A 22791-nucleotide genomic window follows, 5' to 3' on the forward strand; every position below is an offset into this window, starting at 1 on the left:
TCTGTAAATTAAGCTTGAACCAAGAGGAGGGATATAGTCCTTCTTTCCTCCATCCAGGAGACCACATCTCCATCATGGTCGTGACATCTTGACGTATAACCAATTTAAGACCATGTGTTTGACGGAGCAACAGAGCAACAGAGAGTGAGTGAGAGAGAGAGAGCAGTGGCCTAAACGCTTCCTTCTCAACCAGCTGATTTGACCTGGGGTCACCACCAAAGCAAACAAAGTGGCCTTTATGCCATCCTGCATCACAGGAAAGACCTTTCTTCCTTCACTTGCGGGCGGCCAGTGGAGTCACTGCCCTTACAGTAAACATGGCAGGCTCTCGTACTGGAGTTCTAGTAGATTCTGTTGGGGGGGAATACAGCGGTGCATGAAATCATAAGTTTAGTCCATGCCCCATCTGCACTTTAGATCAAACATCCTAGTTCTCGGTAATGTTCCCAAGAGAAGGGAAACTCTTCTTTCTCTCCATATGGCTTCAAATGTATACAGAAGGAAAGCGGCTCTTGCGAGGAGCTGAGGAGCAGAGATACATGTGCACTTCCTCTTTTTTAGAAAGGTTTGACAGCATTTTTTTCGGGTGTCTATTTATACTGAAACGCCATATAGCAATTAACATTTCTGGGTTGACCACTTTTATGCACTGGTGAACCACTTACTTTTGGGTAGAAGCACCAGGACAGATGGGAGATATTTTAACAGAGAACATGAAAAGATGGTCAGCATACTGTTCCAGGGCCTTTAAATTTTCAAGACAGAGAGAGCTGGAAGGTCATCCGGGCGCTCCAGAGCTTTTCGTCTGCTCATTTCGTGACTGAGACGGCACATAAACAGAGCAACACACATGTGCGATTTGGATGCGTTCTTCCACGCTGTCCCCGGAGAGGTGTCACCCAGCAACGCAAAATGCTTAACGTCAACCACGGAGATGGCACCACACCCACACGGCCTCGCAAATGTGTGAAAAACCTGGGTTTTGTGGAAACTCGGCTGTTAATAATAGACCTATGTCTTTACCATAAAACCTAATACTAGGAAAACTAAAAAAATACAAAAGAGGTGGTTGTGTGTACTTTACAAATTGCAGTCTAAAACTTTAGAGAATGTATGAAGTAGTGAACCCATGGGAATGTATTTATTAGTATAAGGGAGCATGCAAGTAGTTATAATTAAGAGTCATATAATTATAATAATTATTATTAGCAACATTAAACCCACCTGCCTAACACTGTGTGCTGCCAAAACAGCTGTGACCCATCAAGACATGGTCTCCACAAGACCTTTGAAGGTGCCCAGTTGTATCAGGCGCCAAACCTGTATGTTGTGAAGTGGAGCCTCCATGAACCTTTGATGCCCATGACCCTGTTGCTGGTTCACCGGTTGTCCTTGCCTTAAGCACTTTTGCTAGGTACTGACCACTGCATACTGGGAACACCCCACAAGAACTGCTGTTTTGGAGATTTTCTGACCCAACTACAGCTGTATAAACAGTATAAGTAAACATAAGAGATGCTGTGACCCAGTCGTCTAGCCATCGTAATTTGGCTCTTGTCAAAGTGGCTCAGATTTTGGCTCGCTCCTTTTTCCTGCTTTCTACACATTACAACTTTAAGCCCGCTAAAGAAAACAACAAAACGTCATTTTGGACAGCAGGTCCAAGTGTCCAAACTTTTGCATACTGCTATATAAAACATACTGTATGTAAAACGGTGCTGCTTGATGGCCGTCTGGTTCTTGTTGGATACAACAGCGGATAATTGAAAGATACTAATAGAAGTACTCGAGGTAAACTCCCTTAGGCTACACTCGCCTACCGCTGTAAATCACTGGAAGTATACACACAAATAACCTGGATTAAATGCTTCTACATTGTGCTTCTAAATGTAGATGCTTCTACATTGGTTCTCATATCAAATATATCGCAAAGCTTCACACTAGTGAAAGAAGTTATAGGCCATGAAGATTTACGGATATTGGTACCAGGCAAAGTGGGCCGTTTCTATATGTGTCTGGAATCAGTTATCCTCAATAAAGTAGGACAGCAGTTTTTACAGCAGCACAACTGACCATAGCCACAGGTGCACTGCAGTAATTCAGCATGTTTGGCACGTTTTGGCCAAGAAGGCCAAATCCACAAATGCAGTCAATTTACATGCACATGCATATAATCACTGTCAGATCCAAAACCTTGTATCTCCAAAAACAACAACTTTACAGAATGTTAATGTAAAGTAATTTAATCACTTTTAGATTAAATCACTTGGAGCTCCAAGACATTTGGAGCTAGTTCTATTAGCCTGTTCATCAAACATAAGAAATGGGTAAGAATTAAGGATAGAAAGTCATTTTTATGAGGCCATTCATGAAACTATTCCATTACCACATTGTAATTTTCATAATTTTCCCTTTTTTAAAAAAAAAAAAAAAAAAAAAGGTACAAGGCATGAAATATGTATACCGTATATAAAAACATCACATTTGATATCCTTCCAAACACAAATATCCCTCCTCAGGAATCAAATCTGTATTTAAATTAGCCTTTTTATTCAAACAAGGAAGCGTATTCACAATTAAACATAACAGGGTGGTATGTGACTGGGTGGTAAATCTCATCCTAAAATGTTCTTCATGTCACCTAGGACACATTGCAATCTATAATACAAATAATAATAATAGCAATAATAATAATAATAATAATTAAAAAAAAAAAAAAAAAAAAAAAATATATATATATATATATATATATATATATATATATATACGTACGTTACTGTGACGGAATGGTTGGGTTGAGCTTGACAGAATGAACATAAAAAAGCAACGAATGAACAGTGTAAAAGAATGAATAATGAACTGTAAAATATTTATACTACTATAAAAACACTATAAAATGATTGGAAAACGTTTTATTGTAAATAAATAAAAAAAATCTTGGACAATCTTTTTGTCAAGATGTCAAGATGCTAATTAATGCATCTCGCTAAACCTGGACCCCAATTGGACTCGTTTCACAGAATGACTAATTGACAAGGTTTTCCGACAGCAACAATATGTAGGTACTATGTGCCCACATGTGCAGATACATTCAAAAGTCCTTGAGTGCGGTAAAATCGGATACGGCAAAAGACGCTTTGCATCCAAACATCTGTCTGGATGATCACTGCAGGATAAACATGGGGGATTGTGGGCGGAAATCGGCCATGAAGTGTGTTTATATTAAGCTTTAGACTCTTCTCCAATGGATGACATTTAAGAAGGTTCCACAACATATAACAATTCTTTACTAAGGCTTCAAGTATGTTGAGGGGCTTGCATTTAAATGAGGTGCACACAAGGTGTATAACCCCTCCCCCCATGTTTCAATCCCATTGTCAACATTTGCTGGCCTGTAAACCATGAGCTCATACCACATGGAGGGTATTTTACAAAGAGGAATTTCTCTGTTTCTAACGGAGAGCTAAGTTAAAGCCTGGAGAACGACTGTTGATATTTGAGCTCAACAGCAAAACAAATACAGCCCTCCCTCCTGTGCTCCTTCAGAAGCTCTGACCCCCCAAAATCATGCACACGCATTGCCGAGATAACAACACTGGGCTGGCTGACCAAAAGACGGCGAACACAGCGTCCAAAACATGACGTCTACTTGTCTCGTCCAACATCGCTACCAAAGTGTTGGCTTGCGTGCGATTGGCCTTCTCCAACATCGCTAAGACGGTGTGTATCAGTACCGCAGTGTTGATGATGATGAGTGTTGCTGATGTTAACTAGCGTAGCATTTCGAATATGCATGAATTCATTATAATAATGTCACTGCTAATGTCCCGGTGCCAGATACCACAGCTAATCTTCAGAGGTTCTGTAGGGTCCATGCCTCAACGGGTCAGAGCTGTTTTGATGGCACGGGGGGGTGGAAGTGGGGAACTACACAATATTAGACATTGGTTTTAGTGTCATGGCTGATCTTTTTTGATGGGTTATTTCCTGAAAAGTGCCACACCATGGGAAGAACTTAGCCACCCAAGCTGAACATTTGTCATGGATATGTGGTAAAGAAATCACGAGACGTGGTGGAATGAGTAAAGCCTGCATCCTGCTGTAGGATATACTGTTTTCACCACAGTTCCTGAATCTGAATGTCACCTAAGAGATGTCACCTAAGAGAGGCCAGGATGAGAATTTAAGATCATAGGCCTAATCAATGTCCATTTTAATTGATGACTATGACTCTATAATAAATGCACCAATTTTAAAATAAGTGCACATGTTATATATATATATATATATATATATATATATGTGTGTGTGTGTGTGTGTGTGTGTGTGTGTGTGTGTTTAACAACACATTCTAGCTTGGCACTCAACAGGGTCTGAATATGTCCTCAGCTGGTGGTCATGGCTTTTTTTTCTTCTCTCTCTCTCTGTGGTGAGTGGAACAGAGTCCAACTGTGGTGTGGAGCTGTGCATCTGTACGGGAAGAACTCATCTGCTCCACGTTAGTGGCAACCGCAAGCACTGCCTCTTATTTTTTGAGGTGGGGGGGGGCGGGTTGGGGTGTAAGAGCTTTAGACTAAAGTGCACTTCCTTTGCTTAAATTGTTTAGAGTTGGGAATATGCAGGAGTGTGTTTGGGTCCTGAAGTAATACAGGTGTGGACACGGCCTTAGAACGTTTCAGGAACACCATTTTACTACATTTAACTACAACCATAGACTCCTAATGATAGAAATAGGATGCAGAGAAAAGATAGAATACGGCAAAGAGGAGCAAAGAGAGCGGGGGAAAGGAGTGTAAGAGCTCTCTCTTTCTCTTTCTTTCTCCCGCTCACACAAAGCAACAAAGTGAGTCTCTCTTTCCAAGAGCAGTGATTTTCACAGTAGGTTTAACACATGTTTGAAATGTATCAGTTTTGCCACTGGGTCGGCACATGTGGAATGTGTGAAGCTTCAAATGAATCCCTGCCAGCACGTGAGGGGGGGGATGACCCTTCTCCCACCAGAGCTGAATTGAATGTAGAAGAAATTCAAACGTCTGAGGGCTGAGGACTTACGCATGCCTCACCCGCAAACTGCATTCTTTTATAGCAACTGCTAAAAGATTAACAGAACCTAAACTGCACTATGTTATTATAGTGTGATCAAAACTTGCTACTATGGTGGCTCCTAGGGGACTTTGTAGGAGGTATTCCAGGTGGTTGCTAGGTAGGCGCTATGGTGTTTCTAGGTGGATGCTATGGTGTGTCAGGTGGCAGCTGCGGTGTTGCTTAGTGCTTGCTAGGTTCTTTCAAGGTACTTGCTAGACAGTTGCTGTAGTAGCCCAGGTGGTCACTATTGGGGATGCTAGGTAGTTGCTGCGGTGCTGCTACGGTGTTTCTTAGTGGTTACTAGTGGTGTTGCTAGCTGGTTTCTATGCGGTTGCTGTGGTGCCATATGTGGCTGGTAGGGTATTACTCGTGTTATTCTATCATTGTGACACGTGCACCTCATGTGGGATAATTATGGGGAAACAACTGGTGTCACAGTGGTGTTGCTATCTCTAAAATATCTGGAAATAAAATTCCAGTTGCAAGCATAAGGGTGAAATGAGGAAAAAGAAGAAGACTACAAAGCAGATAACAACTTTTTTCACAACCATAATTAATAAAACACCACATTTTTAGTCATAGTTCTGTAAAGATTGCACCACTGCAGCCATTCCTATGATAGAGTGCATTTGTGGGTGGAGCGTGAATAGGGCCACAAAACTTGGAAAAAGACCTGGCTGATTCTCTCCAAAGACAAGGTGAATTAGGACAAATCCATAGAGGCGTACACCGCCTATATTCCCTGCATAGCATCTGTTTTACCGTTATGTGCTGAAGAGCCCCAGCAGATTATAAGTATAACTGAATATGAATACAGAGTCTACTGTAAAGGGTGACCTTAACCCTAAGGACAAGCTTTAGTTCAGTAACAGTAGTTCCTGGAGTCCACTTGAGCACATAACAATACAAGAGGGCTTACCTTAAGTCGGTCGGTCTTGGCAAAAGTCTTTTCTTTCCGCTGAAATACGGTTCAAAGTCTTCGGATCGGAGTCTGTGGGAGTAGTCTATATACCCAGATATTTCCTGTCCATGAGAATTTTGGTCCCTTATGAAAATGATGGACTGCAAAGAAAAGCAGAAATGTGTGCTGTGTAAATCATCTTTAATACGCTATCTTGAGGAGATTTTAATCATTACACCCGTGGGTACATGACATATGCATTGCTTATGCACCCACAGTGACACTGCGCGACACAAGAATCAGATGGAGAAGAGGACTGAGTGTGAGACTGTGTATGAGTCTATATGGCCAAAGGTTTGTAGACACCTGCTCATCCAATGGTGATCATTTCCAATGCCCTCTTCTTTTCTGCAGGACTTTTTGGGAAGGGCATTTCACTACATTTTAAACACTGCTGTGAAGATTTGATTGCATTCAGTCATGAGAGCATTAGTGAGGTCAGGTACTAATGTTGGATGATTTAGCTCTAGATCACAAAAGCCAGCCCAATGCTGGAGTTCTTATACCCCTCTAGATTGTGCTTGGTGACCCTGTGACGGTAGTTTCATGTGCAGCTGCTCCAGAGCGTTCTTTTCCATTGGCGATGCTGTGAATAACATTGATTATCTGATTCCAGTGTCACCGGTCAAAGTGAGGAATCTACATATGAGGCAGTGTGAAAGTGAACAGTCAGGTCTGGAAGGTCTTTATGCAGAAATAATGAGCAGGATAAGGATCTGCAAGGACACTTTGTTTAGAGCATCTTCAAAAATGAACCAAAATTGGTCCAAAGAAAGACAACTGGTGAACCATTGACAGGGTGCTATAGTGATGCCATAAAAGAACCACCTTTGGTAACAAACGCTTTTTGAAAAAAGGAATGTGTGAGCGTGAAGATCCTTTCAGTGGCTTCAAAAACCAGTGCAGTTAGTGCTGGCTATGTCCTGTTGAGTTTATGCCTCAATGGGTCAGAGCTTTTCTGGTGTCATGAGGGGGACCTACACTATACTAGGCATTAGTTAGTGGTTTTAATGTTAAAACTGATCAATGTTTAATCTGTGTGTGTGTGCATTTGAACATCTCTGTCAGCGGGTGGGTGCTCCTTAAATAGCTGAAGAATTGTATAGGGGTGTCCACAAACTTTTCGATATGTAGTGCAGCTATCCTACTTACCCTTAGCAATTAAACAACTGTAATGAGTCAGTAAAATTGTCTGGAAAATCACTTGTTTTGTGAAAAAAAAGATGAATAAGTCTGCCTGTGGTTTAGATAAAGAAAAAAAAGTCTGCTCAGGTGACAGAAAACCATGTGACTCCAAGCCATTTCAATCCGATGCCAAAGATAATTCATTTACAATGAAGGGCGACTCAAGACAGAATACGCATTCATGTGTTAAGAGAACACTGTGGTTATTTTGTCTGGATGATAATGATGAAAGAATGACTTACAACAATGTCTGCTGTGAACAGGACCTTTGTTTTGGCTTGTGTGTTTACCTCAGAGTGGGATAGTCACACTTCTACTGTGAAACCCTCTTCTTGTCGTTCTTTTCTCACTCCTCTCCAACAACAGTCACTGATATCACATTCGTATTTCTGTCAGAACCCCGGCCATCTGTGGATTCCCTTACATGTGCGGGATAAAAGTGAGATAACTAGCGCTGCAGACTTAAAAAGGAAGGGCGCTCCTCTTTATATACTTTAAACAGATGCTATCGGGTTCGCAGCTGGCCAGGGGCCCGAGCCATCTACCTTATCTGTGGCTTCTGTGCTCCCCCGTCATCCTTGAAAAGAGATCATCAGACGGGGGCTAAGAAATACAGTGGGAAGAGCGAGGCACGCAGATCGTCTTTCGATCGCAGAAAAGGGAATCAAAACCCCTCCACAGCCCACAGCTATACCATGGTGGAAAGCTTACCTTCGCCCTCATAACTCATGAGTCAAAGCAATAAAAAGCACGGCTCAGTGGAACTGCATGGGCCCGTCAAGTAGTTTTGGAGAACAGGTGTTGTCCTCTCAGAAGAACTTACTACGAGCTGGAGTAGTCAGAAATGTTTCAGGGCTAAAATATGCTGTGTATTAAGTATAATAACTATATAATATTGAAACAATATAGCATAGTTTAGTATAGCAGAGCACAATAATAGTAATTACTGACATTGTTACAATTAATAACTGAACATTATGCCTGCATTTTAAGTTATTAAATTAAAGTATACGACTAGCCTATAATTTAGGGCTGGGCAATCACTAAAAATGAAATTAAAATAAAATTAATTTTGCTCATATTGATTATATCGTTTTTGTCTGATAATATGTTTCCCATGTACTCTGTACTCATGTTACTCCACCCCACCTCGTCTGAGACATGGAAATAACATGGAGTAAAACTCAAACACTGAACTACCTGTGCAACGAGCAGCAGCTCGAGCAGCTTTTACTAAAGAAAAATGGCAGGTCCGTAATTAGTCATTAAAATAATAATTCATTAATTGTAAACGAGGTAAAATGTCCAAATAATTTTACTGACATTGATTTGAGGTCAAAAACGCCCAGCACTACCAGAATTAAAACCTCAAGTAAGATACTGTATTCTTGTATTAACTATAATTATGATCATTAACCAAGTTAAAATAAGTACTTGTTAACTGTAATAAAATAAAAACATCCATTTTCAAAATACAGCTGCTAATTTAAAAACTAGTGAAGGTTCATATAAAAGTGTGTCTTTAAGAGAAGCTTGTAGAGCAGAGCTCAACTGAATCAAACTACAAACTGCAGTTTGGGTTTACTCGGACCCTGAAGTGGTTTCTGAAAAGGAAATTGGAACTTGGTCTTAAAAGTAATATATAGAAGTGCAGCTAACTGCCTGGGAGCTTTCAGTGACTTAAAAAGAAAGTATTGTGTAAACAGTGATAACTGAACATCATAAGCGCATATATATATATATATACGGGTGTTGGTGTTTACGAAAAACCGTGTCTATCATTTCCTGTCAGTATGTAAAGTGTCTAGGAATCATGTTGGAAGACATATTTCCCTAACAGTGAACATTTATCAGTTTATATAAAGAAGTAATGCTAAATGGTTTATCTTGCCCTTATGTAATCTCTACAATCACAGCTTTCTTCTACACAACCCTAACACTAAACTAAATAAAAACTAAAACTTTTTTATTAATCTAGCTTTAACACTAAGGTGAAATCACAAGCTAAAATCAATCAATATAAAAATATTTTATAGAAATAAAAACTATAAAACCCTAATAGCTAACTAGTTGTACTGGAACTAACTAGTTGTATATTAAATGTAATGAATTTGCTTTTTAAAAGTATTTTTATAACTATAATAAGTTTACTGAAAACCACAGTTACACTTTAGTCAACGGCATTTAGGGACTAATTCCTTTTATTTTGTCACATTTCATTCATTCATCTGCACTGCATTGGTGTCACTCCCATCTCCCAACAATTCCACAAAGAGCACTGATGGAGAAAACAGTACAAAGTTATATACTGGTATATAACTGGTCCAGAATGTGGTGTAATGTTGTCTTCATATTGTATGTTCTTCAATTTATATTAAATATATAAGCTTCTGGTCTAGAAGCTATTGATGATGAAATAGAAGCTTTGGTCAAAAATTGATACCCAAGTTTCTGCCTTTGTATCCTTTTCTCATAGCTGAGGAAGACGGAGGACTGCTTCAACAGTTCACAGATGAATTTATTATTTTGGTCAACTTTTAGTAGTCACCAGTTTTAAGACATTTGCTTATATCTGTTACCACTGATCGCATAATGCATATTCTTATGGAGAAGCTGACTAGATGACGATAGCAGCAATGCTGTTTTGATATCCTCCATGGTTTTTAACTACAAAGTACTTTATAATTATGACCTTGTAAGCGGAAATAGGACAATCCGACGAGCATGTGAAGGCAGCATATATATCTTGGTCCTAATGAATCTGTAAATGAGAAACAGATGTAGGTAATGATGAGGAGGAGGTGTTGGGGCGGAGCTGGAACGGGAGTGGTAAGGCTAGTGGTTAGTTAGCCAGCAAGCAAAGGATGTGGATGTCAGTACGTGACTCTTAGCTCTCCTGAATTGAAAAGAATTCCATGGACACTTCTAGGGGGGTTTTGTTATTGTCAAAGCCACACCGAACGCAATGGTACACCCACCCTTCAGAAGCTACAAGCTGCTCCGAGCAAAGGAAAATGACCAAAGAGCTCTTTATCACTGTGGTAGTGTTTTCCAATGAAATGTTATCTGTGAGCCAAGTGAGCGGGTGGTGCAGTGGCAGGACCTTCTTTCACAGGAATATTCAGGCCTGCTGGTTAGACCCAACCACCACCCTCCCCCCACCAGCAACACCCAAACCTCACCCTGGGAACAATCCTGCACTGTCAGGGAGGCCTGCACAGGTGTCTGAGGGTGTCAGCTGGCCTCTGTTTATTATTGATGGGTTGTGCTTTCGGAGGAATCCCGGGCCATCACTAACAACTGTGTAAATTTGTTGGGGTAATGAAAACATGGCCTGGATGACAGGAATGTTTGAGGGCCTAGTCCTTTTTCTGGCTTACTCTTGTCCCTCTTTAGGTGTTCTTCAGGGGTTGGGGGTGTGTGTGTGTGGGGGGGGGGGTTGCTTATTTGACTTGGAAGTGACTTCACACAGTGGGGCTTGTGTAATAGATGCAGTGGTGGAAACCAGATGTGCTGAGGTGTGCTGCTTCTGTTGGGATCTACCAGAATTACACTTGCTTGGGATGACTCGTACAAACCCTAGCCACTAAGAAGAGCTGGGTGTCCCCAACTCGGTCTCAAAATTTCAATCAAACACTGCCATGGTTGGTACACTATATGGATCAAAGGTATTAAACAGAGTCTATTCTGCTTTTATTGGAGAAACTGTCTCTACTGTCCAGGGAAGATTGTATTTAGGGACAAAAGCATTAGTGCAAGAGGATATTGGAAGATCATCACCCCACCTTATCCCCAATTCCCCAAAACATTCCAAAAGTATTGGATGAAGCACCAACTATTATTCCAGAAAACACAGTTCTACTGCTCCACAGCTCAATGCTGGGGGCTTCATATCACTCTAGCCTACGCCTAGCTTTAGGCAGCATGGTGCCTGTAGGTCTGTGTTGATCTGCTCCAGAGAGTCCTATTCTATTGGCAGTACTTTTCTACAGAGACTAGGCAATCTGTATGTGTGCGCATTTGCACATCTATGTCAGCAGTGGGTGCAACTTTAAGCAGCTGAATGCATTTTTTAAAAGGGGTGTCCACAAACATTTGGATATATTGTGCATGACTGAACATTTCTTAAGGTGGAATTACTGAAATGGAAATAATGAAAGGGCTTTATTTGTGTTGTAGACCGCTGGCTTTTCTCACTGCCACTGTAAAAAAAAGTCAGAAGTGGTACATTTCTCCACCTACTCAACCACTCCGAATGGCTCTGTTCAGTTGAATTGACACTTTAACAACTCCAGCACAGCGTGTGGCGATTTCAGCATGAGGTTTGCAAATGAAAGCTGCAATTAACTTATATATAATAATTTTGAAAGGAATAACAGTTGACAGTATACTGGGCAATACTAATGACTGTACATGTGTGCAGTGGGAATAGAATTAAGGAAAGCACTAATGTATAACTGGGTAATTCTCATGAGATCAAAGCCGTGAAATGACAAATGTCATGTTAAATAAACACAGCTTTGCAAAAATAATTGCTCTAGAGCTCCCAAGTGGCACAGCCGTCTAAGCACTGGCCTTGTCAACGGGAGATCCCCAATTTGATCCCCGGTGATGCCACAGCCATCAATGGCCAGGAGCCGCTGAGATCATGACTGGCCTCACTCTTTCTTGGTGGCTCGGATGTCCCTCCTATCACCCACTTCACAGTGCAGTGTTAGTCAGTGGGTTGTCAGCTAGCTCATGTAACAGAACTGACAGTGTTATCCTCCTAGTGTTTTCAGCTGTTAAATGACATTGCATTAGCGGCAGTTCGAAAGGATGTGTTTACTGGCTTTGTGACTTGGAGAAAACGCATGCTAGCCTGCTTCCCCTTCCAATGCTGGAGGCATTGTGTGTTTGGGGGAGTCCTAGCTAGTGAACAGTAACTGGAAATGACTAAACCTAAGGAAAAAGTTAGGTTTCTTCAGTATACTGAATAGTCTAGAGCTTCCGTAGTGAAGATATACTGAAGAATGGACTTCTTGTACGTTTAGTGATCCCAATGGCATAGCAGTGGTGCCCCACAGGCCACTGATGCCAGAGGGGAACGATGACCCAATCAACGTGTTAACCTCTATAATGAACTCCTTCCATCACCTAATATAGTCCATGCCACAAAGTCTTACTAGTGTTATTAAGCCAAGGGAGGTTATCTCACTGTTCTCAATATTCTGATATGACTGTGTTTATAAATAATAAAGTTGAAAATAAAGTTGAATAAAGTTGAATAAATTCAAGGAGCTGAATTTAGTATTTTATGAGTATGGCTCTATATATTAATGAGCTCTGATTGTATATACCGATCATTATTACCGTTATATTTAGTTTTATATGTGCTGTGGTTTGAGGTCTTAAATCCGTGATTACAGTGGACTGTTGATGGCCCACTTGCTGTTAACAGCCAGCGCTGCAGCCTGTGCTGCACACATCTTGCAGCGCTGCTAGGGCAAATTAATCAAACCTGGCAGTGTTCTACATCTGATTTTAATGGCTTTGACAGACTTGATTTTCTGTGCATATGTGTGCAGTATGGATGAAAATAATCAAAAGATGCTGCTTCCTTTTGCTTATAATCACAGGGTGTGTCCAGAGACAGATGTCTTGGCACGGGGAAGAAAAAATAAAAAAGTACAACTTAGCCGTGCCAAAAGACTGCTTGCTCGGCCCGGGGTGGTTAGCCATTTAAATCTGTATTTACTTTGAGCACTTCTTAGCTTTGTGTGATCAAATGCCACTTAAAAATAGTCTGAAACACTTTCAAAGAAGGAAAACGCACAGAGGGTAAACGAAACAAGACCTGTTACCGGTGGACACCAAATTCGAAGCAGGTGGTGGGGTTATGGTCTGATATATATATATATATATATATTTTTTTTTTTTTCTTTCCTTTTTTTATATGGAAATAGGATTGTGTCATTCTACGTGGTCAAGCGTAGTGCAGTACGTGTTTCAAAAATGCAAGGAAAAAAAAAGAAGAGAGAAAAATGAAGCAAAAAGTTGTTTATAAGGAGGCGGAAGGAGCGAGGGGACTGAAGCATCTGTTTACCCAAGTGTTCAGATTCTCCAGGCTTGAGTTGTTTGTGCAAGAAAACAAACAGGGCTGGGGCAGGTGTGCTCTGTGCTCTGATCCCTTGACCAAACGCCCAGCAGGCCAGTCCCACCCTGAGGCTTGAGACGGGGCAGAACAACTGTGGCCGTAGAGTTGGTCAATCAGTCTGGCATACGGCTCAGAGCTGCGCTCTGGCCTCTGTTCTTCTGCACAGAAGTTGCCAGCAGAGCCCAAACCACAAAATAAGTGGTTTTGTGAGCCCACATACATCAAATTAAAAGGCATTCGGAATCAAAAATGCTTTCCCGTTTTTTTTTCTTTCTTTCTTTTCCATTTTTCATCTCTCAATTTTCCTCTAAAGGTTTAAAAACATATACATATATATATATATATATATATATATATATATATATATATATATATATATATATATATATATATATATTAGCTCTCCGTACCTTCATTTTCCTTAGGTTGCTTCTGGGCAATGTCTCTGTCTTGCCGCTCAATCAGGAAGACATAAAGACAGTCTCGTAAAAAGCTGTATATGGCTAACAGATCTTAAAACCACAGTGCACAAACCAAAGAACTGCTCCACGTTCGGCCATATGGAAGCAATGTAAGGAAACAAAGTCACTGGAGATCTGCTGCGCTATAAAAGATCATCTCAACATCTTGTTACAAGCCTAGGGCCTTAAAAAAAATCATGTATCGGAAACATAATGCAACTTGCTAGATCTGTGTGCTGGTGATTTGGTGTTTACGAAAAAAAAAAGCTTATAGCTACTCGTCCTTCTGGTCAACGTCCCTAAGCAATAAACAGAGGGTGTTGCAGGGCCCCATGTGGGGGGTGCCCTGTGAGACGTCCACACCACTAAGCCATCTGCTGTTTTCTCAGCCGGTAGAGCAGGGGAGCCCAGCCACGGCTGCTACACCTTGGCCTTCTGGTCTTGGTTGAGACATTGAGGCCTGAAGGATAGGAACTGCACAAGCTGTTCTTGTACCACATGCAGTCCCAATTAACCAACAGATCCACTATTCGATTGTCACTCATTACGGGCCTTCTATTGCCCACATAGTTTATCAGTATATACTGTATATATGGATATATATAAAAATCAGTCATCCAAAATATTCTACATAAGCAAGTCAACCTTATTAAGCCTGCAGCCAGTTTCCCATTTTAGTATTTAGTAAATGGCAAATCATTGAGATGTTAGCAAGGTCAGTCAAGTGGTTTGATGTGAAATGGTCCCACTTGGATTTCTTTATAATGGGGTATATATTTACTACAGTGCATGTACAGTTTTTCTACATGCTACCTAAATACATCAATAAACAAACAAACAATAAACTATATTTTAGGCCAAAAATAACTATCGTAACACAATGTCCCATGCATCACACAGGGTTTTCCTAAAAATTTCACGTAAGAACTTATATCTGTGATGCAGCTATGATGTAGAGGTATTCATCTCCACTGTGAAGTCTGACTCCTTAAGGTCAGTCTTAATGGTAGTCAACTAGTCTCTAGTCTGGGGTGTGAGCAGCATCTAATTCGTTGGGGGCTGTGCCTCAAGCAGAGTGGTGGAAAAAAACAGCAGTGTGTAAGCAGAGGAGAACACCAAGTCAGAGCTACTGTGTGAAAATACTGAACAAGATGAAAACCATTACACTGCAAGCTGTGCAGGGCCGTGCTGTAAGCCAGAGCTGAAAGGGACGGACCATTTGACTGACCCGCAAAACAGCCAATCACTGACTATGACTTAATATGATGTGCATGCAATAAAATAACGTAAAAAATAGAGTAGCATGAATGTGTTGTTTTAGTTGTTCATTTATGTTCAGAAATAATGACTGTTTTGTTTCCCATAACACTGATAAACCAACGCATGAAAATTCAAATAGCCAGGGCCAGTTGAAATGATCAGTAGAAGTAGAGATTCCAGCTGTGGTGATTTTACAGGGCAGTTTACCTCAGACAGTCTGTATACATCTGTGGGGTTGAGTGATGCTGAAACTTTTGCAGAGCATACCTCCCACTGCAAACCCCAGCATTTGCCACTACACCTACAGTATTAGCAACTTTATTAACTGAATACTTTTCACTGTTAGAATACTCATTTTCGTTTGTACTGTGGTATCTATGACTAGTTGGCTTGTAAAAATGGAATGTGGATACATCATATGCAAGTTAAGTCAAGTGTTAATGGGGACCCAATTTTTTTAGAAAGGAATGGATTTTCTTAACACCTCCTACCATTCCATACAGTAAAAGATATTTGACTTTGAAATGGGCTTCTACTTAAACTTCAATCTACACATTGTAGGGTGTTTGCATTGGAGTGGATTCGCAAAGAAGAACATGCTGAAGGACAGACCTCTGCATGGTCAATTATGAACATTTGACTTGAACACAATATGTCCATTGAAAACGTGCTGCCTCACATGCATCCACTGTTCATAGAACCAGCTAGGAACTGTGGCAGGTGGGGAACTTCGGAGCAAGTGAAACTGACTTTCATGTTTAGCTAAGAGATCTGTAAAGCTGCAGACAAGCAGGATATTTTCTGCCCGGGGAAAGAAAGAAGAATGTCCTGAGACCGACATATGACTGAATTATATCAAGAATTACAGGTTCAAAAACTAAGTAGTGGAGTTTGGCACCAGTGGCAAAAACGCAAATCAGTCCAGCTTAAGTCTCTGTTTGAGATTTCCGACACCGATGTGACTAAACACAGACGCGGCTTTCCCCTCAGGCACTGCTACTACAACCATTTTCCACATACTTTTGGCTTTCAAATTACTTATGGGGAAGAAGATTTAAGTTTAGCTTGAACATGTGCAGAGTAGCACAGCCCTTGGGGGACAAAGGGACTTCCATATTTGAGAACCTGCTGGAGACTTTTCCAAAGAATGACATCCTTGGATTATGGGCTCATCCGTTTTACCAGTCACCTTTCCCCCACCCAAGTCATAACATTTTATGCTTCTTACTTATTGTGTCTATGCAACGCTGAGAAGACACATGGAGCAACGTTTCGAAGGAAAGCGAGGTCTGCCAGACGTGGACAGCTTAAATAAAACAACCACAAGCTGTTTCATTAGGTCTTCACAACCTTGTGTGCACACAATTCCATATCTACACCTCTGGCTTTTCCTCCATGGCTTTGTGTTTGTGCTCACAAAAGCTCCAAAGCTCGCAAAAGCACTCCTGACCACAGTGTTTAACGTTACACACCCTATTATGACAGGGCATCGCAACTTTTCCGGAATTCAGCAGCCTTTCTTATGTGAACCTGGCTTCTTTTTGCAAGCTAATGAAGAATTCTCTTTTGGCTCGGGAAGGAAACGACATTGTTTGCAAAGCCTGTCTTTATTAGAAAAATCCACCACCTGCACAAGAGAGTAAAGCAAAACACAGTTGAGGTGAACCAGGGGTGACTTAAAAACATGCAAATCCGGCCCATGCCAAAGCCTGAAAAAAGCTTGGCTTCTCCCATGTTATAAAAGAAGGTGAAGTGCACAAGGAATTATCAGTACAAATCATTTGACCTCCTGAGGCTCATTATTCAGCTATTAGTCGTAAAACTGGATATTCACTAAATACTATGAATTATTTAGTGACTGCAGTATCGCTTGACTTGGGTGGTCCGATGTAGATGCCTCATAGATGCTCGCCTGACATTCAACTGAATATGTATTAATATATGTAACTGCACTCTAAGTTGAATGTAAATGACTGTCTATTTGATTTTACCCCTACAGCTAACCCTAACCTTAACCTTAACCCCTGAATCAACCCTTAAATCCTTAAACCTAACCCTACATCTAAACCTAAAAGGTTACACTGAGTAGACAGTCATTTACATTACATTTAGTTCATGAGTTGCTTTGCATCTCAGAGACATTTAGTTGTATATTAGTTACCAGGTGTCAGATGAGCATCTACAAGGCATCTACAACCAGACCGCCCAAGTGAAGTGTTGCAACTACAATAAGACTGTTATGTAGGTTATGTGAGGAATTGCTGTTCGTTAATTAGCCCAAAATGATAAAGAACAACCTGACATTCTACAGTGTTTGGGATTTGTTTAATTTATGGCATAACGAGATGTATTGCTGCATTTTACCATACTTGGACTGATTTTAGCACATGAACATGAGGTGGATCATGTAGATTTGCTAGCTTATTAACCTTTGGTTGACTTTGACTGGCTTTGACCTTGCATACATGTGAAAAAAACTGCAGTGATAAAGAGTATTAGTAAGTAAAGTAGTGTGTTATAACACCGCCATGGGGACTTCATTACTGTGCTGCACATTTTGCGTGGGGGAATTGCTGAGTTTCAGGAATCTGGCCTGTTGTCCACTGTCTGCTATTCAGCGGTTGTTTTAGTTTTCAGGTCAATCAGTTTTTACTTTCAAACCTTTTTCTCCCCAAAACAGTCTAGTCCCAATTTTTGTTTCATCATTTCAATACAGCTGACAGCTCTGTTAATAGGTCAGTGATGTACATTCTATAGAGTAGACCCTTCAATGCTCTGGAGCTAATCATTGATATACACTCGACACACACACACACACACAAATGTTAGTTTGCAGCCTCTCCTTTGCCTGACCTGGATAGGAGTTCAGGAAACTGACCACTAAGAATGCTCTCTTTGTTGTTGCAGTTGCTCGCTCACTTGAGGAACAATTTCTTTTTTCGAGCAGATTAATCAAATGTGAGGGTAGAGTCTTTTTTTTTCTCCCTCAACTGGGAGATTAACAGCAAAGCTGAAAGCCTACACGCACCAAATCCTTGCTTTTGCAGGTGCACTCGAGCAGCAGCAGCGCTGGGATTTGTCGAGCGTCTTTTATCAAGATGGGAAGGCTCGCGAAGGCGATCGTGTGCCTTGCACGTTAGCTTTATTCATTATTGCTCGCCTTGATTTTTGCGGAGGATGATTCGGACCACAGGACTGAATATTCTCAGTGGAACATGGCCAAGAAATCTGACCTGCCGTTGAGCGTGTCCTGAACTCCAAACACGAGCCTCAGGGAAACCAGAGCGTCCAAACAGCACCTATGACTGAAGCTAAGGTAGAAATGTGTTGATGTTTAGGTTCTCACATTTGTTAAGCGAGTCCTGCTGGAATATATAGGTGGAAAATAAAGTTCCCACCTCTTTAACGGCAAGAGCATTGCCATTACCAGCTGAACAGTAGCTAAGCAGCAGCTAAAAGACACCTGTGTCGGCCAATGTTGCTTAAAAGTGATGAGGGTAAAGAGCGCCATCTAGCCACCTGGAGAGAGCGCGGCTAACTGTGCTTTCTTGGACTCTGGGTACTGATGGCAAATAGTGGTAGCAAGTTAGACCTCTGAGCCTCTCGAAGCCCCAGAAACAAGAGCTTTTAAGCTTTTAAACCTTAAAGAACCTCCACATGTGAATTATAGACCCATATGCCAAATGCAAACCCCATTTAGAATCTTTATTTTACAGAGGTTACGCTTTTAGATAAGCCTACAGTTTAAGGACTTAAATCAACAAGCTGGTAGGAAAGTCCAGCTCAACTCGTTTCCAGCCTCCTGTGAATGGTGTGTAGTGACAAGTGAGTCACTTGCTACTAAAACGTAACATCCTATGGTTACAGCCACCCACAGCAACCATCTGCCCGAGCCTGAATGCAGGAGGAACGTTTATGTGACAATCAAGCTTCACAAATTCCTTGGTCGGACATAAAAGACGGCCACATTCAGCTTTATTTTGGAGTTTACTCCCTTCCTGTTATTTAAGAGGGATGTTTTAAATTGAGTATGGGGCAAATAAATGTGGCACATAGTTATTCGTTGGGAGCAATAAAAAAAGAGGCTGTAGGAATGGGTGCCTCTCTAGCTTAGAACGTGCAGCTCGGGGTTTGCTGCAGCTGGACAGCACAGAGGGTGACTCCCTTTGACATTCCTTTCATTATTCTCGACCACAGAGAGAGAAAGTGGGGAGAGAGAGAGAGAACGAGAGAGAGAGACACAGACACGGAGAAAGGAAGAGGTGTGTGTGTGGGGAGGGGGGGGGGCAACTAAATAAGAGTAGGACAAGTTTCAAGCAATGACAGTGACAATGTTCAAATGCAAAAATTATTAGTGTATTTCAACTAGGCGTTGATAACCAGGATGAGATCTATAAATAATACTACGCTCCCATAAGGAGAGCTTTTGAAATGTTCTAATGAACACAGTGATGTAAAATCATGACTTTTTGCATGAATGTTATTAGTATTTATTGTAATATCTGTAAATAAACACTCACCGTCCAGGTGATTTTTCCCTTTGCGACTCTATACACTGATCAGCCATAACATTAACATTTACACCGCCTGCCTAATACTAAGTAGGTCCCTCTTGTACCTGAGCAAAATGCTCCACAAGACCTCGGAAGTGGTACCTCGGAAGTGGTACCTCTGAAGATATCTGGCACCAAAACATTAGCAGCAGATCCATCCAAGTCTTCTATATTGTAAAGCACCTTGTTGCCGACTCACAAGTTCTCTTTTCTCCTCTCATTTTTGGTAGGTACTAACTCTTGCATACCAGAAAAAACCCCACAAGACCTGCCTAATGTTTTGAAGATGTTCTGACCCAGTCGTCTGGGCAGCATAAGATAGCCCTTGTCAAAGTCTCTTAGATTCTTATGCTTACCCATTTGTCCTTCTAGAACTGACTGTTCACCTGCTGCCTAATGCATCCCACCCCTTGACAGATATCACTGTAGATGAAGATAATCAATGCTTTCCACTTCACCTGTACTAATGTTATGGCTGATCAGTTTTTGATATAATTGTTTAGCCCACTAATTTGCAGATAAAATTAATATGTCATAACACCTTTCATGACATCAAACCAAAACTGCAGTGTTGTGCAAAAAGTCATGAACCAAGTTCCTTATCTGAGCAGTAAGTGATTAGGGTTTGGTATGACAGTAACCATATATATATATATATATATATATATATATATGGTTACTGTCATATCTATCTATCTATATATATATATATATATATATAGTCATGCCCGAAAGTATTCATACCCCTGTCAAAGTTTGACTTAAATTTACTTTTATTTAACCAGAAATTATATTTTTGCCTGGAAATGACACAGGCATCTCCCAGGAGATAACACGATGATGTACAAGAGGCATCATTGTGGGAAAAAATATTTCTCAGCTTTTATACACATTTGAACAAAAAGTGGCATGTCCAAAATTATTCATACCCTTCTCAATAATTAATAGAAAAGCCTTTATTGGCTATTACAGCAATCAAACGCTTCCTGTAATTGCTGACCAGCTTTTTGCATGTCTCCACTGGTATTTTTGCCCATTCATCTTTAGTGATGAGCTCCAACTCTTTGAGGTTCGAGGGTCTCCTTGCCATCACCCTGATCTTTAGCTCCCTCCACAGATTCTCAATTGGATTCAAGTCAGGACTCTGGCTGGGCCACTGCAAAACATTAATGTTTTTGTCTGCTAACCATTTCTTCACCACTTTGGCTGTGTGTTTTGGGTCGTTGTCGTGCTGAAATGTCCACCGGTTCCCAAGGCCAAGTTTCTCTGCAGACTGCCTGATGTTGTTGTTGAGAATCTTGATGTATTGCTCTTTTTTCATGGTGCCATTTACTGCGATCAAGTTCCCTGGTCCATTGGCTGAAAAACACCCCCAAAACATTAGGTTCCCACCACCATGTTTGACAGTGGGGATGGTGTTCTTAGGGTTGAAGGCTTCTCCTTTTTTACGCCAAATGGTGCACACATCATTGTGGCCAAACAATTCAATTTTTGTTTCATCTGACCATAAAACAGAACACCAGAAGTCTTCTTCTTTGTCCAGATGAGCATTTGCAAAGGTCAAGCGGGCTTTTGTGTGCCTTTTCTGGAGAAGTGGTGTCCTCCTTGGCCTGCGTCCGTGGAACCCAGCAGTGTGCAGTGTCCGTTGAACTGTCTGCCTTGAGATGTCGCCACCAGCAGAGTCCAGATTCACCAGGATGGCCTTGGTGGTGATCCTTGGATTTTTCTTCACCTCTCTCACTATTCTCCTGGCCAGCACAGGTGTCACTTTTGGCTTCCGACCACATCTTCTGAGATTTTCCACAGTGCGGAACTTCTTGTATTTTTTAATAATACTTTGCACTGTAGCCACTGGAACTTGAAAACATTTTGATATGGCTTTATAGCCCTTTCCTGACTTGTGAGCGGCCACAATGCACAGCCGCAGGTCCTTAGTGAGCTCCTTTGTCTTAGCCATGACTGTCCACAAACCAACTGCAGAGAGCTGCTGTTTTTCTCCTGTTGAGTTGATTAAAACAGCTGTTCCCAATGAATCAGGGTAATTAGGATGCTTTAAAACAGCTTGGACTATTTGGAATGGTATAGAACTTTGGATTTTCCCATATACTGTGACAGTTTTCAAAGGGTATGAATAATTTTGGACATGCCACTTTTTGTTCAAATGTGTATAAAAGCTGAGAAATACTTTTTCCCACAATGATGCCTCTTGTACATCATCGTGTTATCTCCTGGGAGATGCCTGTGTCATTTCAAGGCAAAAATATAACTTCTGGTTAAATAAAAGTAAATTTAAGTCAAACTTTGCCAGGGGTATGAATACTTTCGGGCATGACTGTATATATATATATATATATATATATATATATATATATATATATACACGTTTTGTTTATTACATAATAAACCATAGTAACAGTCACAAGGTCATAAAAAGCTCTAAATTCTCAGACCTCCCTTTGACACTCCGCCTGATGTACTTTAAGCAGTCTACTCTGTAGGCCACTCTTCATTATGTGAAAAAAAGAGAAGTTCAATACAGCCTAATGCATTGCAATCATGGTAATTACACAGAGCCTCTGGCCTGACCAGCGCTCCTGTAATTAGGAGGGACAGTCCCAAATGTCCTGTGATAACATTCCTGCCCTGTGAACACTGGAATTCTTCCGTCTGGTCAGCGTGTAGAGGGACAGTCTACTCTTCTGCCCTGTTGCCTCGGCCTGCAGATTCTATTCTTTCTCCGTTCACATGGATTGGCTCTAAAAAGGCTTTAGCCCAGGAGAGGCTCATTGCATTAGCCAGGGCTATTCTGCTACTGCTGAGACGTTATTCGTAAAGGAGACCTTTACTATGAGCTTGCAGCAGAACTCATACTAGCATCTGGGAGTCTGGGAGATGCTTTGTGAATACAGACCCTGGACTTCCTATATTGCGAACCGAGTTTGAGAATGTTTTCTACTCCAGCTCGAGTGGGTTTCTGCCAGAAATTAGGCAGAATTAGGATAATTAGTGATTTGACTAGTTAATACGCACCACATGCATGTTAATAAGTACAAAAAGAACCAGTGATGGCACTTTTAAAAGACTATGGGTTCAAGGGTACACTCATGCTTTTCTTGATCACTCATGTAATACATCTGGTTGGTGTACTGA

At 41.1% G+C, this 22791-nt stretch overlaps 1 protein-coding gene across 1 annotated transcript in view; it reads right to left on the reverse strand.

The window, feature by feature from the left end:
• The window catches only part of cfap299 (cilia and flagella associated protein 299), a 100304-nt gene that overhangs the window by 10798 nt on the left and 66715 nt on the right, over nucleotides 1-22791 (reverse strand). The window contains exon 4 of the mRNA XM_072664726.1: nucleotides 6005-6147. Coding sequence (XP_072520827.1) covers nucleotides 6005-6147 — 143 coding nt within the window. The remainder of the gene's footprint in view (nucleotides 1-6004; nucleotides 6148-22791) is intronic.

Source organism: Salminus brasiliensis, chromosome 20 (assembly GCF_030463535.1).
Source record: "Salminus brasiliensis chromosome 20, fSalBra1.hap2, whole genome shotgun sequence".
Taxonomy (NCBI): domain Eukaryota; kingdom Metazoa; phylum Chordata; class Actinopteri; order Characiformes; family Bryconidae; genus Salminus; species Salminus brasiliensis.